The following is a 20,905-nucleotide window of genomic DNA, read 5'->3' on the forward strand; positions in this document are numbered from 1 at the left end:
TAGTAAGGTGTATATATAACTGTTAAAGATACGCCTTTTAGAGTTATAAATAACAATAAATATCACAAATAAGTCCAGGCTGGGGGTAGAAACCCACAACGTATGGCAGGCAGGGGAAGCCCCTTGCCTTTAAGGTAGCTACAGTCTTGGGGAAGATCATTTCATATACAGTCAGGAGTTGCTTTCACAGAATACACTTGGGATTCACCACACACATCAGCTGGGTATGACTGTCAAGCACCAGCAGCCTGATGTGACTGCGCTGCGCTCGGTGGTTTAAAGGGCTCTGAATTCCTGCAGCGGTGCCAGGGCACAGGTTTCCCATTCAGAAACTGGCTGCTCTCACACACTTATATGATTCTGGCTATATCGGCAATCGACACAGGCACATGTTTGCAAATTAAATAACATGCTAATGAAAAGTACCCTCTTGGAAACAGCATCCATATCTCAAATGTACTTTATTATATATATGCAACACAATATATTAAATATTGTGTTGCGTTTTGTTGAACACCTTGTGTAGTTTCTGCTCTCCCCGAAACATTCAGGAGTTTGCCTTATGCTCAGTAATGAAACCGCATCCAAATAATTCATATAAGCAATATGACTGGGTACATTTATTGCAAAAAATAAAATGCATTGAAATATATAATGTTATTAATATCCATTTTATTATGTATACAATTATATTTGGGAGACACGCTGGTGCGCCGCACGCCTAAAGCGGATGCTAATAACAGGAAGTAACAGTAACGTCGTGAGCAGGGTTGCCAGACACTTCTCTCAAAATTCCCCTACTGGTGGAAAAAAAATCCCCCATTTTCAACTGTTTTCAGAAATTTTCCCCCATAAGTAAATGTGAATAAACAATACCATTTTTTTTGTGTGTGTATTATTGGGTATACCTTGCACGGATAAAATGTGAGAATAAATGCAGTTGCCAATGAAAAATGCTTTACAAACTTAGGCTTCCACAAATAGAGCATCCAGACAGCCCTGTTCTTGCTGACATTGTACATGTTGCTGTTCAACTTCTGCAGCATCTGTGGAGTTGGCTGAAAGCTCCTGCAGTCCTGTCCCTTCCACTCCGAGCAGTATGTGACTTGCAGCAGACTTTCCAAAGTCTTGGACTGAAGTCTGTTTCTTAGTTTTGTTTTCATCAGTGTGACAGTGCTGAAAGTAGTTCCATTGCTGCAGTTGAAATTGGTAGAGTTAACATGGTGAGGGCAAGCTCACTACCATACTGCTTGTTCCCGGCAGCATCCGTGTCTTCGCACACCCCAATCCAGAAGGATGACTCATCAGCTGTTTTGTTCCAGGCCTTGTTGGTTAAATTGGACCAGTGTTGTTCAGTTCCTCCTATGTCTTGGCTTGCATACCACCTGGAATTCGTTCGCAATAGCTGTGATGGGTCTCTTGATCTGTGATAATGCCTCTTTTGGGTGCAGCATGTCCAGTTTTTCCAGTATGTTGATGTTGGGTGGCAGTCGAGCCTTCAGTTGATGTGCCATCTGCACCAGCATCGCCTTGCACTTCTCCTTCCCTGACTCTACAGCCCCTTTAAGCCTGTCTGCATAGGAAGTGAAATCATAACATAATCATAACTAGTAGAAAGAATGAAAAATATGAATAAAATATTACAGAAATCCCCCATTTCAATCTGAATCCCCCCATCTGAAAAATATTATCCCCCATGAAATCTTTCCCCTATTTTTCCCCCCATGGCTTTGATTTCCCCCCAATCTGCCAACCCTGGTCGCGAGTATGGCAAGCCAGCGAGCTCAGAAAGCGCGGACCGCGGGCGATTAATCGTGAGTTTCGCGGGTGGGGCCAGCGATTATGGCCAGTTTACGAGTTTGAATGAGGTTTAGGTCGCCATCAACCGACAGATCTTGCGATCCCCCAAAAAGGATAATAAAGGAAAGAACAAGAGCCTTTACCGCAACTTGGAAAATCGCTCTTTTGTTTTGACCGTGTGGACAAACTCTGGCAATAAGGACATGATAAAAACATGGTATTTGGGACCCCAGAACAGCCCAGAAGGAGCGGTTAGATTGTACGTGTCAAGTGAACATGGCGGACATTAAAGCGCAGGCGTTGCCGTGCAGGCAGACGAGACAGCCGACGTGTATACAAAATGAATCAGCTCTCGCTGAGATCTTTTGAATTCATTATTATACAGATACACTTAGCAGTATTGTGTCTGTAGGCTATTACAGTCGTGAAGATATTTGTGTTTGACACATTCATTTGTATTCCACAAATAAACTGGTATTTCGTTATATGCCTATGTGTTGTGACATATAATGTAGGCTATTCTTTGTATATGTACAGTTGATTATGTGTGTGTTTTTTACGATAATATCACGTATTTTGTTTTTATTTTCCAAAGAACAGCATTTTGGCAATTTAAACACAATTTAATCGTATTATAATACAATCTGAATGTTGTCATATAATGGTACTGCTGTATATTTACGACAGTTGCTTTTCATTGTGGGTAGAGGGTGACTTACGTCAGTCCGGAAGTGAAACGCATTACTCAATAATTCATGTTTTTCACGCGTTATTTATTTATCAATGCATATACAGTGTCAGTATAACGATGACGATGATGATGATGATGAAGATTATATCGCATGTTTATGCGATATACTCTTCTTCATCATCATCATCTTCATCGTCGTTATGGTTATACTGACACTGTGACACTGTGACACTGGGCAATTGTTACGTCATCATAGCATGCCTTGCAAACAATAGCATATAAAACGCTGGCAAAGAATCATTAGCTGTGCTTTCAGTCAGAAGAACCTATTCTGGAGTTGGTGAGATTGTATTTAATTTATTTTTGTTCTGTTTGTGTATTAATATCTTATATCATCGGATAGATTTAGTAGGGCATTGTATTGGTCATTTGCAGTTTAGAAGTTATAAGCAGCTCCGCTTTAATTGATGATACTATTGTAATATCCTACTGACAAGAAATGCAGCTTACGCGACTTACCTGTAGTTTTCTATTGGAAATGTTGATTTTGAAGGAAATGAAATTAGATTTGCAAAATATTTTCTAATTATAACATATATATATATATATATATATATATATATATATATATATATATATATAATGTATTTGAAAACAAAATGCAATATGTTCATCTTGTGTCAGTGTAATTTGTTCTAAATATGGCCTGATAGGGTGTTACTGTACTAGCAGAATGCATTGATACTGTATTTATTTTTTACACTCCAATTCAATATATAAAATCAATGTGAATAATGGAATCATGTACATATTTGTTTTAACATTCTTTTAACACATTTTTAATTAGTTATTCATTTTGCTAATGAGTATATCACCCTCATTTGCACGGGTTCTCAATGATTTAACAAATTAGTCCGTTGCTTAAATTTGTTTTTGCTTTGCTTAACTGTGTTTTTATATTGTATTATGCAGAAGAATAACAAATGAAGAGGATGGTAAAACAAGGTAAAATGTTTTTATTATGTAACGGCTTTGGGATGCCATGTGTTTCTGTAGGAGTCTGTCATTCTCCTTCGCTTGACCTATTCTGTAAGATAACTTTTAAATAAAGAACACAACTAAACATGGGCTTTTGTTTAATAATACCCACCCAATCTCTGAAGTGCGAAGACAGCCATAATTCCCTGGTGGCATAGGCATAGGGAATCAAAATGAACATCGGGAGTACAGTCACTGTGTCTGAATATCTTCTGACAGAACTGATGTGCGTCTCTCTTCCAGGCAACACTTCTTCTTCCTGTGATGCAGATGAGGAAGCGGACCTTCAAAGTCAGTTAGACTGCCTCGAGAAATGTCTTCGAAATAAGTTGCCATTCTTTGAGGAGTACCTGGCCAACAAACCTCAGGTAAAGTACAGCCTCAACAAAGCTTACCCCCCACACACTTTTTGATGCATTTATATATATATATATATGTATATATGTGTAGCGTAAGGTACACTTATAAATTTCAATTAAAGAAGTGAATTTATAGTATCACCTTATCACGAATCCTGGAATCTTGTAGAACTCAATTTCTGTAATAATTGGACGCAGACACCAATTCCAAAGATATAAATTGTCAAATGTATTCAAAACAAAGACTAAATGTAGCACTACACTAATTATACAAAAGGGAAAAACTAATTAAAATTCAACTCTAGATCAACAAATCAAAGACAAATCACTTCCGTGACCAAATCAAAGACCATGGGATCGCATATGATAACACAAATCGTTAAACAAAAAAGGTTATAAACACATTGACTACAATACCGGTTAGTAATACGAAGGTGAGTCTCTCGTTAGTATTATTAGTCAGACATTAAATAACTACGCAGGTTAGTGTTTATGTCAGGTAACTTCTCGTTATATATATATCAGTCTCATTTACGTTTAGGTGCCGAGAAAGATCCTATCGTTACTTGTTACCACAATTTCTCTTAACTGATTATTATTCAATGATTAAGGATAGGCAGGGCCACCAATAATCTAATGTCTATTAACTTGTGTCAATTTCAGACTAAACAGTTAAACAGGATTGAGAAGATTTTTCTCGGCGTTGACAGATTTTATTTCTAAAATTATCAACAAAACAGTTTAATGCAACACACATTTATATTTAAGAAAACTAAATGATATTACACATTCTAGAGTTATGAATCACAGATTAACATTTCTAATTGATTTCTCAAATGTCATGAATCATGAACTCCAAACTGTTAAACTTATCTGAACTTCGTCGCAGAGAGGCCTCTCTGTCTTCGGGCTCAGATAACAGCACACGGCACGAGGTCCGTGTGGTTTGGAACAAAGGCAGTCCGGTTCGGCTTTGTCCAAGAACTTCCACTCAGTCGATGCACCTGGAAGTTGGGGTTTCGTGAATGTAGAGTCGTTTCCAAACAGATTTTCCACTGGTTTGAAGGCTCCAAGGTTGTGCACAAAATCTTCTTTGTAAGCAGGGGTTCCACCGTAGTTACTTGAAGACGAAGTCTTTGAGGAAAGCAGGGCCCTGTTTGTTCCAAGGGTCAAGTTTCTTAAGACTCAAATAGCTATTTAAATGACTGACACTTTCGTATACAGTCGACTTAGTCAATTGTCCAGCTGTAAAACTCCACTGATCAGGTGGGCACAGGCGGGCAGCGCAGTCTGTAAAGTTCTTTATTTAATAAAGTCCTTTAAAAGAATTCTTCGTACGGCTCAATCTCCTTCTCCCAGTTTAACTCTTCTGTTGCCGGCAAAGACTTAGTTGGGTTCTGGTTCTGGTTCTGGCAACAGAGCTACAGGTTGAGCTGTGGCAGCGAGTTTCTGGTTTAGGTGAGAGAGAGAGAGAGAGAAAGAAAGATTGTCCGCTGTTCCTTATAGTCTGTCAGATCAATAGGTGATTGGTTCCTGAGTTCTTGAGATTGGATTTCGGTTTCAGCCCCCAGTGTCCTATTGGAGGGGGGCTTGATTTATGACTGATGTCAATCCATGCCATCTTTTGGAAATGCCGGTTGGCCTGGGTTCGTAGCTCTATGTCGGGATTTCGGCTCTCATCCACTTCAAAGAGTTTTTATCACCTACAGGCCCCTTTCTCCAGACATCTCATAGCAGAATTCCAAACTATTTGGCCTCTTCTCGGTGCCATCCTCCCCAAAACTGTCACTTTGATGCAAACCAGTTCCAAGCTGATGAGCTAAGGAAATCTGATAACTTTGGGGGGGAGAGGTCTTCTTTAGATCAGTGCTTCAGCTCAGAGCCCAAATGCTCTTATCCAAATACACCCAACATAACACTACATATATATATATATATATATATATATATATTTTTTTTTTTAATGTATTAAGTATACACTTGCATATACAGTGCAGCACACAAGTATTTGGACATTGACACCATTTTTGTTGTTTTAGCTCTGTACTCCAGCACATTGGATTTGACCAATGACCATGACCTGATCCCCTAAAATGGGGGGCAATGTATGAAAAGGGCCGTAATTCCTACACGGTAAAATCCAATAGGCTGGGGTACAGAGCTAAAAAAGTGTGTCACTGTCCAAATATGTATCATTTCACTGGACTGTTTTAAAGAACAGGGTTCAAATGAAGATCAAAGTAATCTAAAGTTAGTATAAGACTGTCAATCTGTCATTTGCCCGGACTGGAAACCAACACAGAGGGTATTATTTTTTTCCTTTTCTTCCTCTTGCAATAGGTGGCTTCAGAAGATCGCCTTGTGATTCTCGAGGCAGTGGAGACAGTGGCCAGAAACGAACCACTTCCTGATGTTGAGAGATTGATAGTGTCAATCATTTCTGTCGGACTCTCTGAGATGCCTGTCTCCATCCCAAACTTGGAGGGAGACTTCAGGAATGAGGTACAAAATCGTTTTTGTTCACACATGCCTACAGAATAGCAATTGTGTTTTTTAAGATGTGAAACTGCTGACACTATTTAAGCCCAGATGGATCTGTACATGTTACAGTCCTGGGTAAATTAACATTTGATCATTGTATGTTCTGTTTCATGTTCTCCTGTATCTTTCTGTTTTCATATAGTATTTAGCAATTGCCTTCAAGTCCAAATGAAGTTCCTCCAATCTTGGTTAACCTTATCCATTTTCTCCGGCAGACCAATGTGCTCAGCAGAGTGGTACTGTGCTATGGGTTCATAGCCCGCATGAGCCCTAAATCAGACGTTGCAGAGGTCCTTGAGTTTGACATTTTGCCCAAAATGAGTGCCTTCTTCAGGTCCGAGGTAGGCAAAAGATATCTTAAACAAGGAAACCAGTGTGATTGTGCATGACAACCTCCAGAGACTGAGATGCTGTGCTCTTTCTCACCCAGGACCCCACAGTCAGAGCGAGCGTGTGCGTCAGTCTCGGCCTCATGGCACGGACAGTCAAGGATGCTGGACTCACCTTCCCTTTCAAAGAGGAGCTTCTGGGTGAGCTGGTGGTAAGTAGGGTTTCCTTGTGTGCTGGGAAAGATCAGTCTCCTGTGAGTATTGTCACCTGGCACTGGCACCGCCTTAAGTATGTTGTGTCATCAGTCACAAATACCATGATGTGAAAGTGTCAGAAACCTGTTTTTTTCCACCCCCTCAGACCTTGATCAAGGATCGGCCCACAGACAGTTCCAGCCCGTCCCTCTGCCAGCGGGCGCTGGACACGTGCACCATCCTGAGGTAACTGTCCCTGTAGCCACATGACTGAGATGTGTTTCAACTCTTGATAGTCAGTCAGGGCCTGGTTTCTTTTCCCCCATGTGACGCACCACTCGCCTGAAACATTGAGAACCCTGAAATGTGTTCTGTTGACTAACAAGCCTCACAGTAAATGGGTATAGAAAACCTAGACCAGAATTTGGGTGGGTCTTGTATTATGAAAATGTGATGGGTTTCATTAGTTCAATGTTTTGGCTGAAATGATCAATTTAAAGCAACATGGATTAGATTTGTGTGCTCTGCTGAAGTTCCTATAACCGCACACTCTCTCTCGTTTCCCCAGCCGAGCCAAGCCCTTCCTCAGGAGACAGCAGCTGCATCTTGTGTGGCTGATTGTCGAGGATGTCTTAACTCTTCCCTGGCTGGCCCCCAATGGGGATTCACTCCAGGTAAGGATCTGTTTTGACACTTTCAATTGATAATGAATATTTAAACATTTCCAAAGCTGAAAATAACATTTCTCAGTGTTTAATAATAATAATAATGTTGGTGAATGAACAATACTATGCAATCATCTGTGCTGTATCTCCTGCGAGAAACAGGAGTCCAGGGAGGAGAGATTGTCTACAATACTCAGAGTTGTAAGAGTGTAGTAGTGCTCATCGTCATCAAGAACTGTTCACATGAATATATCGACATGAATGTGATTACAAATGTTCCATTCACATCTGTCACACAGATAGTGTACATTGTATTTGATTGCTGTCTTGTCTAGGAGGTGTACTCTGCCAATGCAAGGAGTCTCTCTGCCCTGCTCAGAGCCATGCTACGGCTGGACTTCACCCCCGACACCCTCCTGGAGCTGCTGAAGGTGAGACCCTTTACCTTGCCTTAAAGCAGAGTGACCATCGAGTTTTGGGCTGTTCAAGAGACGGGGCAAGGCTGATTGCGTTGATGGGTTGATTCAGTCAGTTAGGCTGGACAGATCACTGTATCCTTGTACAAATTATGACCTCAAATCTTGAAATCAACCTAACATTTCTATATAAGTCATAGCTTGTGTCCCTCTGTTCCTTAAAGAGTTAAGCCCTTACATTGATAAATCTTTTAAATGTGTTTTTCTGTTCACTTTTTTTCCCTCCCCTCTGTCTCCCTCTCTCTCCCCCCCCCCCCTGTCATCCCTCCCTCCTCAGCCGCTGCAGGCATTGGGCTTGTCTGTAATTGATGTCAAACGAATTAGGGCCATGGCGATGATCACCGCTCTCCTGGAAGGTTACTGGATGGAGGCTGAATCCATGCAGGTGAGCCAGGATTCAGGCCTCTCAGTGTGGCTCGGTGTTTCCATGTTGATTTTCACACGGTGGGCGGGTGTCTTTGAGGGTGGCGATGCTGGGGCATGAAACTGGGCTTTGCACTGATCTCCGGGTGTCTGTTCTTTTCAACAGGTGCAAGGGAGCTTCCCATTAGGCCAACTGCTGGCATCCCTAGTTCCACGATGCTTTGACCCGGAGCCGGTGATCAGGGGAAAGGCAGCACATTGCATCAGAGTCCTTCTGGACCATTGGCTGCGTACAGGAGGTACTGAGTGTGTTGCTATGAAGTGATCAGTTCTGTAAAGTACTGCAGACAGTAATTAGTTTGCACTTTACATTGTGTGTCTGTTTCTATCAGTGTACAAAGTTTTAGGTTTTCATTTTTTTTTTCTTTACAGGTTTTGAATTTGGCAGGAACAAGTTGGAAGACCTGATCCGATGTATTGAACGGAGCCGCTCTGTCCCGGACACCTGTGCTGCTCTCCTCCAGGTAAAACCGTGCCTCCATGCCTGTCGTGTCTACAGTCTGCCTTCTACAGATTCCAGAGTCATGCGCTGAGGCACGTCTGTAACACGCTTGTAGCAACTGCATAGTCTAATGAGTTGACGGTGACTTTAAGAGTGTCTGCGCTGGGTTGATGACTGAGCGGTGAGTGCGTTCCTGTGTTTCAGATCGTCGGCAAGTGTTTCCCTCGGCAGGAGAAGGAGAGACTGATTGAGGGTTTGCGTCAAGGACTCAAAGACAACCAGACCAGCTCTGCCCAGGGGTCCTGCACTCTCTTGTGCAGCATCTTGGAAGCTCACCCCACTGAGCTCACTGGATTGGTGAGAGGAACAGTGCTTTAATGTTATAGCGTCAGTTACAGCTCTGAACTTCTGTATAGCAAGTGTTTGGGCTTCTGGTCAGCTGGACAGCAAGTTCAGCTCAGGCCACACGTCTGTCTTGCAGCTTGAACCACCCAACCCAATATGCAGCAACCCTGTTAGGGAATAAGAGCCTTAGAAGTCCTCCAATCTGACTTTTTATAGAATCTTTTGCAGGCAGAAATAGGAGTGTATGCAGGGAAACCATTTTTGGATTATAACCTGCTCTCTCCTTTGTGCTATAGCTTCCTCAGGTGCTCCATGCATTTCTGGGCTTGAGGGATGCGGAAGAGAGGGTGAGAGAGAGCGCGAAGGAGGGTGTTCTCCAACTGTTCCGACTGGACAGTGTGACGGTCGTCAACTCCCTCATCAACTACTCGTCTGCTGACAGGTGGGATTTATGAATCTAAACTGGCCTGTGAAGAACATTCTCTGAGGGATCAAACATGATTGAAGTCCCACACCTTGTAAAATGTTTTTTAAAAAGCTTCGACAATCATGCCTTCGTTATTTGTCAGATGTCACGACTCACGCAGTTATCCTGGATTACCTAGACAATCAGAGCCACGCAATGTCCACCTGCTCATGATCCCAAGCTTAATTCTATCGTGTGTCGGCCTCTCTTTCCTATTAAGGGGGAGAGACGGTCAGTCACTTACTGTAGGTCAGCACATAATGCGTGTTTGATTGTTTTCCAGCACCGTTCAGCAGCAGAAGTGGTGTGTCAAGCTGTGGGGGGCCATCCTGGCCATCAGCAGGGGTCTCTGGCCACTGAGCGAGCTGATGGCCTTGGCTAGTACAGGGCAAGCCGTGGCGGTAAGTGACTAGAAAGCCCAACATGACGAGGGCACGGCCCGGAACTGTCCCTTCTGGACTCGTTTTGAATCTGCTTCTCTTTGCCTTGGTCAGGCCCGTGCTGTAGTGGACTTCCTGTCTGAGAACAGCCTGGAGGCTTTGAACACGCACTTTGTGGAGCTCTTCGCTGGCCTGTTGCCCCTTCTGGGTCCTGAGAGTCCAGCTCTGGACGCAGGCCTCAGTGTCAGGAGGTAAGAGTTTGTGTTGGGGAGCCAGCGGTGAATCACACCAGAAAACTGTCGTCCGTTATTATACTTGCACAAATTTTTCTCCGACGCCCAGTCCAGTGATATGGTCCCGCTCTCTCTCCAGCACCGCTGTGGACGCCCTGAAGGCTGTGCTGTCTCAAGCACAGTTGAGCGATGTCCTTCAGCACATGGACCGGGACAGAGTATGGGAACTGCTCAGGGAACCAGGTCGGGAGCCTGAGGGGATCTTCCTGCTGACCAGGTAAGACAAGCTGGGCTCAAGCATTAGGCCCCGAGCAGATCCAAAGAACTGTCCTACAGACATTTATTAATACATGATTAATAGGGCCACCAACTTTCCATAGACACCCTTTCAGAGGGCAATTTTAGACGACTCATCCAGGTTGATAATAATCAAACCCCTAGCAGGGACAAATGGATAAACCGTAATTAGCTAGAGAAAAAGTTGCAAAATAAATTACTTTGTTCTGTTGAACGACAGGGCGCTGTTGAGGTTCGATGCCCCTGGCATGCCTGCTGTGGTAACTTCCCTCTGTGAGCGGTACAGCAGCATGGGAGAGAGCCAGAAGATCTGCGTGGTGGATTTCTTCTCTGCTGTGAGTGTCATCTCCCCGGACTTTCATATAACCAAATTATACTTCGTTTCCACTGGCCACGTTTAGGTGCACCTCCGCATGGCCGGGCTGTAACCGTGTAACTGTAACTGTACGCCAGAGTTTATATTCATTGCCGTGAGGTACAGCTGCCCTAGGAAGTGAATGTGAGACACCAAAGGTGTAGAAACCAGGACGTAATGAAAAAATACTTATAAAACAAATTACATCACTTAAAAACATGATGGTATTTGTTAGAAAATTGTCGCATCTATTCCCATTTCATCTAGTTAATAATATACCTTAAATATCCTAGATATTTCCCTTATTATCCATCTGTGGGAGAATAAAATTGCATTATTAAATAAAGTGGGCGTGTGTTTAAATCTGTCCTGTGTAGCCTCTTAGCATATCATGAAATATACAGTACTAAATATACAGTCACAGCCTGTATATGTAGTTTCTTAAGAACAACTAATAAATGTATATATAAATACAGCTACAACACTTTGGGATCCATAAGTTACTCAGTATTAAACTATAGACATTTAAAGTATTTTGAGAGATTTCTCAAGACATTGGGACATTTAATTTCACTCCAGGATGTTTGATCATAGTCATACATGTTTGCATGTATTTATTCCCCAAAAAATGAATGTATTTTGTCCGGCACAGTATTGTAGTCCGATGCAGTCCTTTCTCCAGCAGGATTTTCGTGATCTTTTCAAACGCTTTTAAATGTCTTCCTGCTCCAAGCAATTGATCCTGCAGTGTCTCAGACTTACCCATGTCTTCCCTTTTCAAAGCTTCTGCAACACCCACACCTGACTGATCACATCTGGTCACCAGGCGTCATGGAGAGGCTGTTGGCGATCTGTGGAGAGTCCTTGGAGGACATTGACAGTCTGGCAGTGCGAGGGCTGCAGACTCTGCCCAAGAAGGAGGTAAAGAGAAATGACTAGAGTAGTTTTGGAGTCTAATGTCGGAATTGGATGAGTCTCTGGTCGGTTGACAGCATATGTGTGTAGATGGAGGCTGAGCACGGCCCTCTTCTCTGCTCAGATTCACAGATACGCTACAAAGCAACTGGAGCAGATGACCGGTGCCCTTTCCATGTCGGAGGAGCAAGGAAAGCCAGTTATCTTGAGGGCCATCTCTGGTTTGGGCACCAGCCTCCAGTTTTGTGAGAATGGAACAGTCAAGAAACTTATCCCCAAAGTTTACCACCAGGCAAAGGTTTGCATAGAAAAGGTATGTCTTAGAATGTTTCCTTGGTTTCATTGTGAAGATTATGTTTTTTCTTGGATCTGGTCAATCTCCCACTCGCTGTGATGTCGACCACATTCTTCTGTGGAGTTTAAGTGTAGCTCCTCGTACGCCTTTCTACTCATTTACTTCAAGCTGTATTACCGAATGAGGACAGGCCAGTGCTGACGTGCCGCGTCTGTCCATGTGCTTGTGTTGCAGGCGGACCCGGAGATCCGCAGGGCCACGGTGGTTCTGCTGGGAGCGCTAGTGAAGAGGGCTGTTGGGAATGAAGTATTAAAGAAGCAGTGTCACGGCTCCCTGGCCAGGCTGCTGCTCCACCTCGAGGACTCCAACCCAGCAGTCTCCCAGGTAAATACGCTGGGCAGTGAAGACCCACAGTGGTATGTTTTTAAATGGCACCATGTGGAAATTGAATATAACGGGGGTAAAGACCATACAGCCAACCTGACGACCTCTGAGCAAAGAACAAATGGCAGCTCTCTTTGTATTACTCAGTGTGATATGACTCTTCCCCCCCCAGGCCTGCCAGCGGACTCTGCAGCAGTGTGCGCCAGCTCTGAATCGCACAGCCTTCACCAGTCTGATTGAGGAGCACTTTGGACGAGTGCCCTTGGAACTCCCCTCCTTCATCAAGGAGGTGACCGCTGTCCTTGTAAGTCGCTGTTCACGACTTTCCTCTTGGCATTCTGTTTGGGTTCCGCTCATCATGTGTGGGAATGTTTTCCAAGCCTGGTTGTCTGATGCTGTTTTCAGACCACTGGTTCTTGTATTTCCGCTGAAAGATGTTGTTTTACTCTTAGCAACAGACCTTCCCCGGTGCGATGGGGGTGTACCGGGACGTTGTCCTACGCTACCAGAAGAGCCGTGACCCAGAGCTCAGAGCGAGTGCTGCTGTGTTCATCGGTAAGAGAGCCAGAGCAACAGAGCTCTGTCAAGAAAGCTTCTGTCCCACTATGTAAAGCAGTCGCACTGTCTCACACCTGTTGTTCTTCTGTGTCAGGGGCTCTTCTTGAGAAGATGGAGAAAGGCTTCTTCAACTTAATTCCTAGGATGAGACTCAACAAAGGTACGTGAACGTCTCTAGTTCATCACTTTGACGGCAGTGTTTTTGCTATTACTCTGATGCCAGAAGTTTTCACAGTTTATAAAACATGAAAGAATCAAAAGCTTTTGATTTGAGACCCTATCATTCATCAGTGAATCTGCCAAGCAAAGTGTATCTACAGCATTTTCCTCTCGTCACAGGTCTCTCTCGCCTTCTAAAGGACCAAGATTCAAGGGTCAAGAAGAAGGCAGCAGAAGCCATGGTCCGCTTCCTGCAGGCCTAATGCATGGGCCCGGCCCCTCCCCCCGAGGGGCTCTCCGTTTCAACGTGTTGGAATTCCAGGCAGTAGTATGGGGGGGCGCCGTTAGGGACATAATTCACCCCATGGTACATACACTATACACACTCCAGATTGTGTCTCAGAATATAGTGCGTTCATCTCAGTATTATGGGGGCCAAACAGGCCATAATACATCAGATTGTGTGCATACTATATTTGGTTCACAACTTTGCATGCATACTGTATTGGTTTGTGTGAGTACTATGTTGGTTTGTGTGAGTACTGTAATGGTTTGTGTGAGTACTATGTTGGTTTGTGTGAGTACTGTAATGGTTTGTGTGAGTACTATGTTGGTTTGTGTGGGTTTGTGTGAGTACTGTAATGGTTTGTGTGAGTACTATGTTGGTTTGTGTGAGTACTGTATTGGTTTGTGTGAGTACTATGTTGGTTTGTGTGAGTACTGTAATGGTTTGTGTGAGTACTATGTTGGTTTGTGTGGGTTTGTGTGAGTACTGTAATGGTTTGTGTGAGTACTATGTTGGTTTGTGTGAGTACTGTATTGGTTTGTGTGAGTACTATGTTGGTTTGTGTGAGTACTGTAATGGTTTGTGTGAGTACTATGTTGGTTTGTGTGAGTACTGTATTGGTTTCTGTGAGTACTATGTTTGTTTGTGTGAGTACTGTAATGGTTTGTGTGAGTACTATGTTGGTTTGTGTGAGTACTGTAATGGTTTGTGTGAGTACTATGTTGGTTTGTGTGAGTACTGTAATGGTTTGTGTGAGTACTATGTTGGTTTGTGTGAGTACTGTAATGGTTTGTGTGAGTACTATGTTGGTTTGTGTGAGTACTGTTATGGTTTGTGTGAGTACCATATCGGTTGTTCACGTGAGTCAACTGGGCGGGGCAGGACTAGGGACGAAGGGAAATCAAGGCGGAAGCAGCAGTGCGAGCTTTGTCCTCAAGCAACACATTACTGAATGACTTGACATGTCATCTGAGCGAGACATCACAGATTACTTTTTTAATATTGTTCACACCGTGTCTATGGTTGACAGTTATGGGGCGCTGTTTGTGTCAGACAAAATTTCATGCATGAAAGCGTTTTTGTGCGGCAATACAGATCTTGTCGACCAAAATGTACATTTTGTTCACAATTCCTATTTTGTCAGGAAAAGAACAGTATCTGCAGTTCATTTCGTGGAGGACATTATGAAAGAGGGTTTTCATTTCGTCCACAAAATGAAATGCAACTCTTACATTATGTGCACAGGACATCATTTTGTGGACATAATGCAGACTCGGGTGTATATTCGGTCCACGGAAGGCAACGTGCATTTTACTTTTCATCCACAGCAAGTATTTAGGAGGACAAACTCATGATGTGGATATACTGTATCCACATCATGCAGTATATGTAGAATATACTCATTATGTGCAAATAAAGGTCATTTTGTGTGACAAAACGGGAATTATGTGAACGAAATGTGCATTTTGGTCTACAAGATGTGTATTGCTGCACAAAAGCACTTTCATGCATGAAATCATTTCGCACACAAACCAATACAGTACACACACAAACCAATACAATATACATACATAATTGTGATCCAGTATAGTATGCACACAATCTGATATATTATGGCCTGTTTGGCCCCCATGATTAAATGTGTGCATCTCATTATATAGTGATTCTGCCTGAGAGGCTCTCTGTCTCTGCTTCCAGTGCTGTTTCACTCCGGACCGGCTCTTTGTCACTGGTGTAATCTCCCCTCTCTGCAGGCTGTGGTTCACCGCGCCGGCACCATCGTGATCTGGGGTTGTTGTCCAGGCACCGGCATCTCAGCGGTGTCACAGACCTCCAGAGAGAGCGAGAAGGAGCCAGTCCGGTGCATGTGGAAAGCTAAAACTCAAACATCTGTACTCTAGAGACCAGCGTGTCTAGGCCGGGCTTTGCTCCTCAGGAGGCAGAGAGCAGGTCTGAGGTGAGGGTCCGATGACCTCCGGGCCAAGCATGTTCTCCTCCTCTGTCCCGGAGGCTCTAATTCTCATAATCTCAGGGATTCTTTCCATGACCTTATCCCTCGAGGTATGGGACTGCTGGAGAGTCAGGCCGTGGAGCAGCCGCTCCTGTCCTCCGAACCTGCAACGCTGTCTGAAGCTGTGGCATCTGCCCTGAGGTGGCCAGAGCAGGTTCGTTTCTTTTGTGCTTGCGGTTGGGCGGTTGTCCCCTTGTCGGACCCCTGTGCAGAGCCACTGCTTGTTTTGGATTTGCTTTTCCTTTTGTCCGATCCAGCACCCAATCTAATGCACTCTACAGCTGCAACGATTCTGGGATTCCCTTCTCATCCCCCGTCCTGTTGCTGCCGGGGGGGCAGTTTTCATCTGTGAGACGGTCTCTGCCACGACGTCCCTCGGCCCAGTGCCTCCCGCAGCTCTGCTGTCTCTTCCTGTCGGTGCTGGCAAGGCAGATCTGTTGTTGTTCTGCTCAGGGGGGCAGTTCACCATGACGGGGCCCGTTGTCGTTGTTTTTGCTGGAGGAGGGAGTGCGGCTTCTGCCTCGACTCTCAAGAGTTGTAGAGTCCAGAACATCGGGCCCCGCCATGGTGAACCGCCCTCCTGAGCAGAAGAACAGACCCGCCTTGCCAACACCCACTGAAAGGGAGATCGGGACCTCGATAAACCCCAGGCTGAACAGCATCGTGACAGAGAGCATCTCGCAGATGGCGATGGGAATGGGGTGAAAGTGCGAGACCCAGAACTATTGCAGCTGGAGGGTGCATTAGATCTGGCACTGGCTCGAATAGAAAGAGTATCAAAAACCAAGACAGGCAGTGGCTCTGCACAGGAGTCCGACAAGGGGACAACCGCCCAACCGCCAGCACAAGAGAAACGAACCTGCTCTGGCCACCTCAGGGCAGATGCCACAGCTTCAGACAGCGTTGCAGGTTCGGAGGACAGGAGCAGCTGCTCCACGGCCTGACTCTCCAGCAGTCCCATACCACGAGGGAAAATGTCATGGAAAGAATCCCTGAGATGATGGGAATTAGAGCCTCCGGGACAGAGGAGGAGAACATGCTTGGCCCGGAGGTCCTCGGACCCTCACCTCAGACCTGCTCTCTGCCTCCTGAGGAGCAAAGCCCGGCCTAGACACGCTGGTCTCTAGAGTACAGATGTTTGAGTTTTAGCTTTCCACATGCACCGGACTGGCTCCGTCTCGCTCTCTCTGCAGGCCTGTGACACCGCTGAGATGCCGATGCCTGGACAACAACCCCAGATGACGATGGTGCTGGTGCGGTGAACCATTCCATGGTTAATGCCAAAATGGCTGATCCCTGAGGGTTTGTGACTTGCAAAACTACTCAAACTAATCTATCCAATTAGGTTGCAAGGAAGAGGAGTCTGCTTTCAACCAATCAAGCATCACAGTCTATGAGGATCCGCCTCCAACTGCCCTGCAGGTTTGAAAGAGCGATGGAGGGAATTAGTTTTGAAGGAGAGAAGGAAAGGATAGAGCCTGTATATCACTATAATACTGCACTTAATACAATGATTAAAACCGTATAACACTATGCATTTACGTGTATATTTAATATTTAGCTGATTGATCTGTGCAACATTAATCATACAATTGTGCATAAAACGGAGTACGTAGACTACATTACCTCAAGTTCGTGTCCTGTATGAGCAGCAGGTCTTTCATGAAAGCGTTTGTCATTCCTGTCCTCTATACCATAGCCTGTATGTCAATGCACGTTTCAATGCCATGGATGTGGTTAAATATAGCGCACATCTAGTTTTACTATCACAGACAGGTGTGTCAGAAAAGCTTTATTGACTGGCCTGGGGTAATCGTAAAGCACGTGTACCTGGGGTAATATACTCGCCTACACCGCTGTATTGATGACCGGGGTTTTCACACAGATTCAGAGCTCGGGTATTGCAGTGCGTCTGCTCTGCATGCAATATAAACGCAGCTTCACTGAATATTGTGAATATATGTCATATGTGTGACTGAACTCAGAAAGGACTGCATTGGTATGAATACAGGCTTGAATGCAGCCTTTAAAGTAGTGTTCATGTATGTTAAAAAAAACTGCAAGACCGTATGCTGTAGGTTCTTACTTTAACAGCGTACATATGTAGCCACTCGATGCACAATTGTATGATTAATGTTGCACAGATGAATCAGCTAAATATTAAACATATACACGTACATGCATACAGTGTTATACTGTTTTAATCATTGTATTAAGTGCAGTATTATAGTGTTATACAGGCTCTATCCTTCTCTCCTCCTTCAAAACGAATTCCCTCCGTCGCTCTTTCAAACCTGCAGGGCGGTTGAAAGCGGACTCGTCCTCCTCTTTGCAATTTGATTGGATGGATTCAACGACTACCCAAGGTAGTTTTGTGAGTCGCAGGCTCAGCCACATGGTTTAAAATGTGATTTGGATTTGAAGCAAAGAAAATGTTAAATACATAATAAAAGTGTATGCAGCCTCAGTATATAGTGTATGCTTCTCATATGTCTAAGAGCCAGCTCGCACAGCAGAGGACCCGAATCTATTTATAAACATATAAACAAATTAAGATATGAATAATCAAAATATTTACATGAATAGAATTAACTAATTCCAACTCACTCACAGCAGCCGAGGAGAGAGAGGAAGGACAGCTGTGAAAACAACAGCTGGAAAATGATTATATGATGCAATATTCTATTTTGTCTGTCAGATTGCATTCGTTTTGAATTGTTACATTTATATGCACTTTGCTTATATGCATTAAAAAAGTTATACTTTAAATTCACGTGTATTAGCATCCTTCTTTTTTACATTTATTTATTTACAAACTTTCAGCTTCTACCACATCGCTGGGGAGTTTGTTACGACTCTCTGTGTGAAGAAGTGTCTCTTGTTTTCCATTTTGAATGCCTCGAAGCCCAATTTCCATTTGTGTCCCCGGGTGCGTGTGTCCCTGCTGATCTGGAAAAGCTCCTCTGGTTTGATGTGGTCGATGCCTTTCATGATTTTGAAGACTTGGATCAAGTCCCCACGTAGTCTCCTCTGTTCCAGGGTGAAAAGGTTCAGGTCCTCAGTCTCTCAGTAGGACTTTCCCTTCAGACCTGGAATAAGTCTGGTTGCTCTCCTCTGAACTGCCTCTAGAGCAGCGATATCTTTCATGAAGTGTGGAGCCCAGAACTGTCCACAGTATCCAGATAAGCTCTAACTAGTGCATTGTACAGTCTGAACATCACTGCCCTTGTTTTAAATTCTACACTTTTGACAACGTACCCTAACATTGTGTATGCCTTTTTATTGCCTTTTTATCTTGGTTGTTCCATGGTGGGGATAAGGTGGGGCTAACGATTCTTGGTGGGGCTGTAGGTGTCCTGTTTCAGTTAACTGCTTATGGTTTGATACAGCTCTGTCTTTACATATTGTATTCATTTTGTATATGTCTTTCATTTTATATTATTAGGTGTGAATTTGGATACTTTAGTTAACTTTGTGATGTAGATAAACACAGTGTGTTATCTTAACTGCTGTTAGCCTAGTCTTATGCTAGTTGTTAGTGGGATTAGTGGGAGTAATATTTCATACTATCTTTCAGTGTAGCTGTTTAAACAAATGCATTAAGATTGTAGTAAGATATGTGAATTATCTTTCATCGACTCAAATACCGATGTATCTAGCCTTTACTTTAGAGTAGATTGAATTATTTCTTATGTAGACATTGTTGTCTTGTTGTCCAGTTTCACGCTGTTTCATGTTATTGATCCCTGTGGAAATGAAGATCGTGTTTCCGGTTCCTTGATGTGAAGGTGTTGAAATATGCACAGTAATGCATACGGAGAACAGTACACTATACTTCAAGGCCTATGACACTTGCCATCCCAATGTAACTTAATGACATTACTTTGACATGAAATGTGCTCTGTATTAAACCATTCATATTAATACACTGAAATAAAATATTAAGTACACCATGGTGTGTTCTGTGGTTTTAACATTATTCTGTAATTTTCTTTTCCTGGATTTTCACATGCACACACAAACACCTGCACACATCTACAGCAGGTTATATACTGAATAGATTATATGCGTTCATGTGCATTTACCTCTTGAGTACATGTTGTGCATTTCACTTTCAGTGCATATATAATGGCATCATTTAGCAAGAATGTCAATGGAAATAACTATAAAACATGAAAGGAAATGCTGAAGGTGAAAATACTTCTTTATTACTTAATGGAACCATAACAGAGTTATAGTAAGGTGTATATATAACTGTTAAAGATACGCCTTTTAGAGTTATAAATAACAATAAATATCACAAATAAGTCCAGGCTGGGGGTAGAAACCCACAACGTATGGCAGGCAGGGGAAGCCCCTTGCCTTTAAGGTAGCTGCAGTCTTGGGGAAGATCATTTCATATACAGTCAGGAGTTGCTTTCACAGAATACACTTGGGATTCACCACACACATCAGCTGGGTATGACTGTCAAGCACCAGCAGCCTGATGTGACTGCGCTGCGCTCGGTGGTTTAAAGGGCTCTGAATTCCTGCAGCGGTGCCAGGGCACAGGTTTCCCATTCAGAAACTGGCTGCTCTCACACACTTATATGATTCTGGCTATATCGGCAATCGACACAGGCACATGTTTGCAAATTAAATAACATGCTAATGAAAAGTACCCTCTTGGAAACAGCATCCATATCTCAAATGTACTTTATTATATATATGCAACACAATATATTAAATATTGTGTTGCGTTTTGTTGAACACCTTGTGTAGTTTCTGCTCTCCCCGAAACATTCAGGAGTTTGCCTTATGCTCAGTAATGAAACCGCATCCAAATAATTCATATAAGCAATATGACTGGGTACATTTATTGCAAAAAATAAAATGCATTGAAATATATAATGTTATTAATATCCATTTTATTATGTATACAATTATATTTGGGAGACACGCTGGTGCGCCGCACGCCTAAAGCGGATGCTAATAACAGGAAGTAACAGTAACGTCGTGAGCAGGGTTGCCAGACACTTCTCTCAAAATTCCCCTACTGGTGGAAAAAAAATCCCCCATTTTCAACTGTTTTCAGAAATTTTCCCCCATAAGTAAATGTGAATAAACAATACCATTTTTTTTGTGTGTGTATTATTGGGTATACCTTGCACGGATAAAATGTGAGAATAAATGCAGTTGCCAATGAAAAATGCTTTACAAACTTAGGCTTCCACAAATAGAGCATCCAGACAGCCCTGTTCTTGCTGACATTGTACATGTTGC

At 43.4% G+C, this 20,905-nt stretch overlaps 1 protein-coding gene across 1 annotated transcript; it reads left to right on the plus strand.

Moving 5' to 3' along the window:
* The first annotated feature begins 2,780 nt into the window (after positions 1-2,780).
* Positions 2,781-13,786, plus strand: LOC136760048 (maestro heat-like repeat-containing protein family member 1). The gene is made up of 25 exons (XM_066715288.1): positions 2,781-2,831; positions 3,464-3,496; positions 3,773-3,897; positions 6,229-6,390; positions 6,645-6,770; positions 6,860-6,970; positions 7,120-7,199; positions 7,522-7,627; positions 7,954-8,049; positions 8,372-8,479; positions 8,624-8,756; positions 8,890-8,981; positions 9,164-9,316; positions 9,601-9,746; positions 10,054-10,171; positions 10,265-10,401; positions 10,523-10,660; positions 10,901-11,015; positions 11,819-11,956; positions 12,075-12,263; positions 12,480-12,629; positions 12,802-12,933; positions 13,082-13,184; positions 13,282-13,347; positions 13,527-13,786. Exons 2-25 carry the CDS (start codon positions 3,475-3,477, stop codon positions 13,607-13,609), a joined length of 2,829 nt encoding a protein of 942 aa, XP_066571385.1. The 5' UTR covers positions 2,781-2,831; positions 3,464-3,474; the 3' UTR covers positions 13,610-13,786.
* Positions 13,787-20,905: the final 7,119 nt, after the last annotated feature.

Source organism: Amia ocellicauda, chromosome 1, assembly GCF_036373705.1.
Source record: "Amia ocellicauda isolate fAmiCal2 chromosome 1, fAmiCal2.hap1, whole genome shotgun sequence".
NCBI lineage: Eukaryota > Metazoa > Chordata > Actinopteri > Amiiformes > Amiidae > Amia > Amia ocellicauda.

Excerpts from the sequence above, each read along its gene's own strand:
- LOC136760048 (XM_066715288.1), top strand. The coding sequence starts at position 3,475 with ATGAAGAGGATGGTAAAACAAG. Across the intron at positions 10,402-10,522 it reads GCAGGCCTCAGTGTCAGGAG|CACCGCTGTGGACGCCCTGA; the intron begins GTAAGAGTTTGT and ends CTCTCTCTCCAG. Across the intron at positions 13,348-13,526 it reads TAGGATGAGACTCAACAAAG|GTCTCTCTCGCCTTCTAAAG; the intron begins GTACGTGAACGT and ends CTCTCGTCACAG.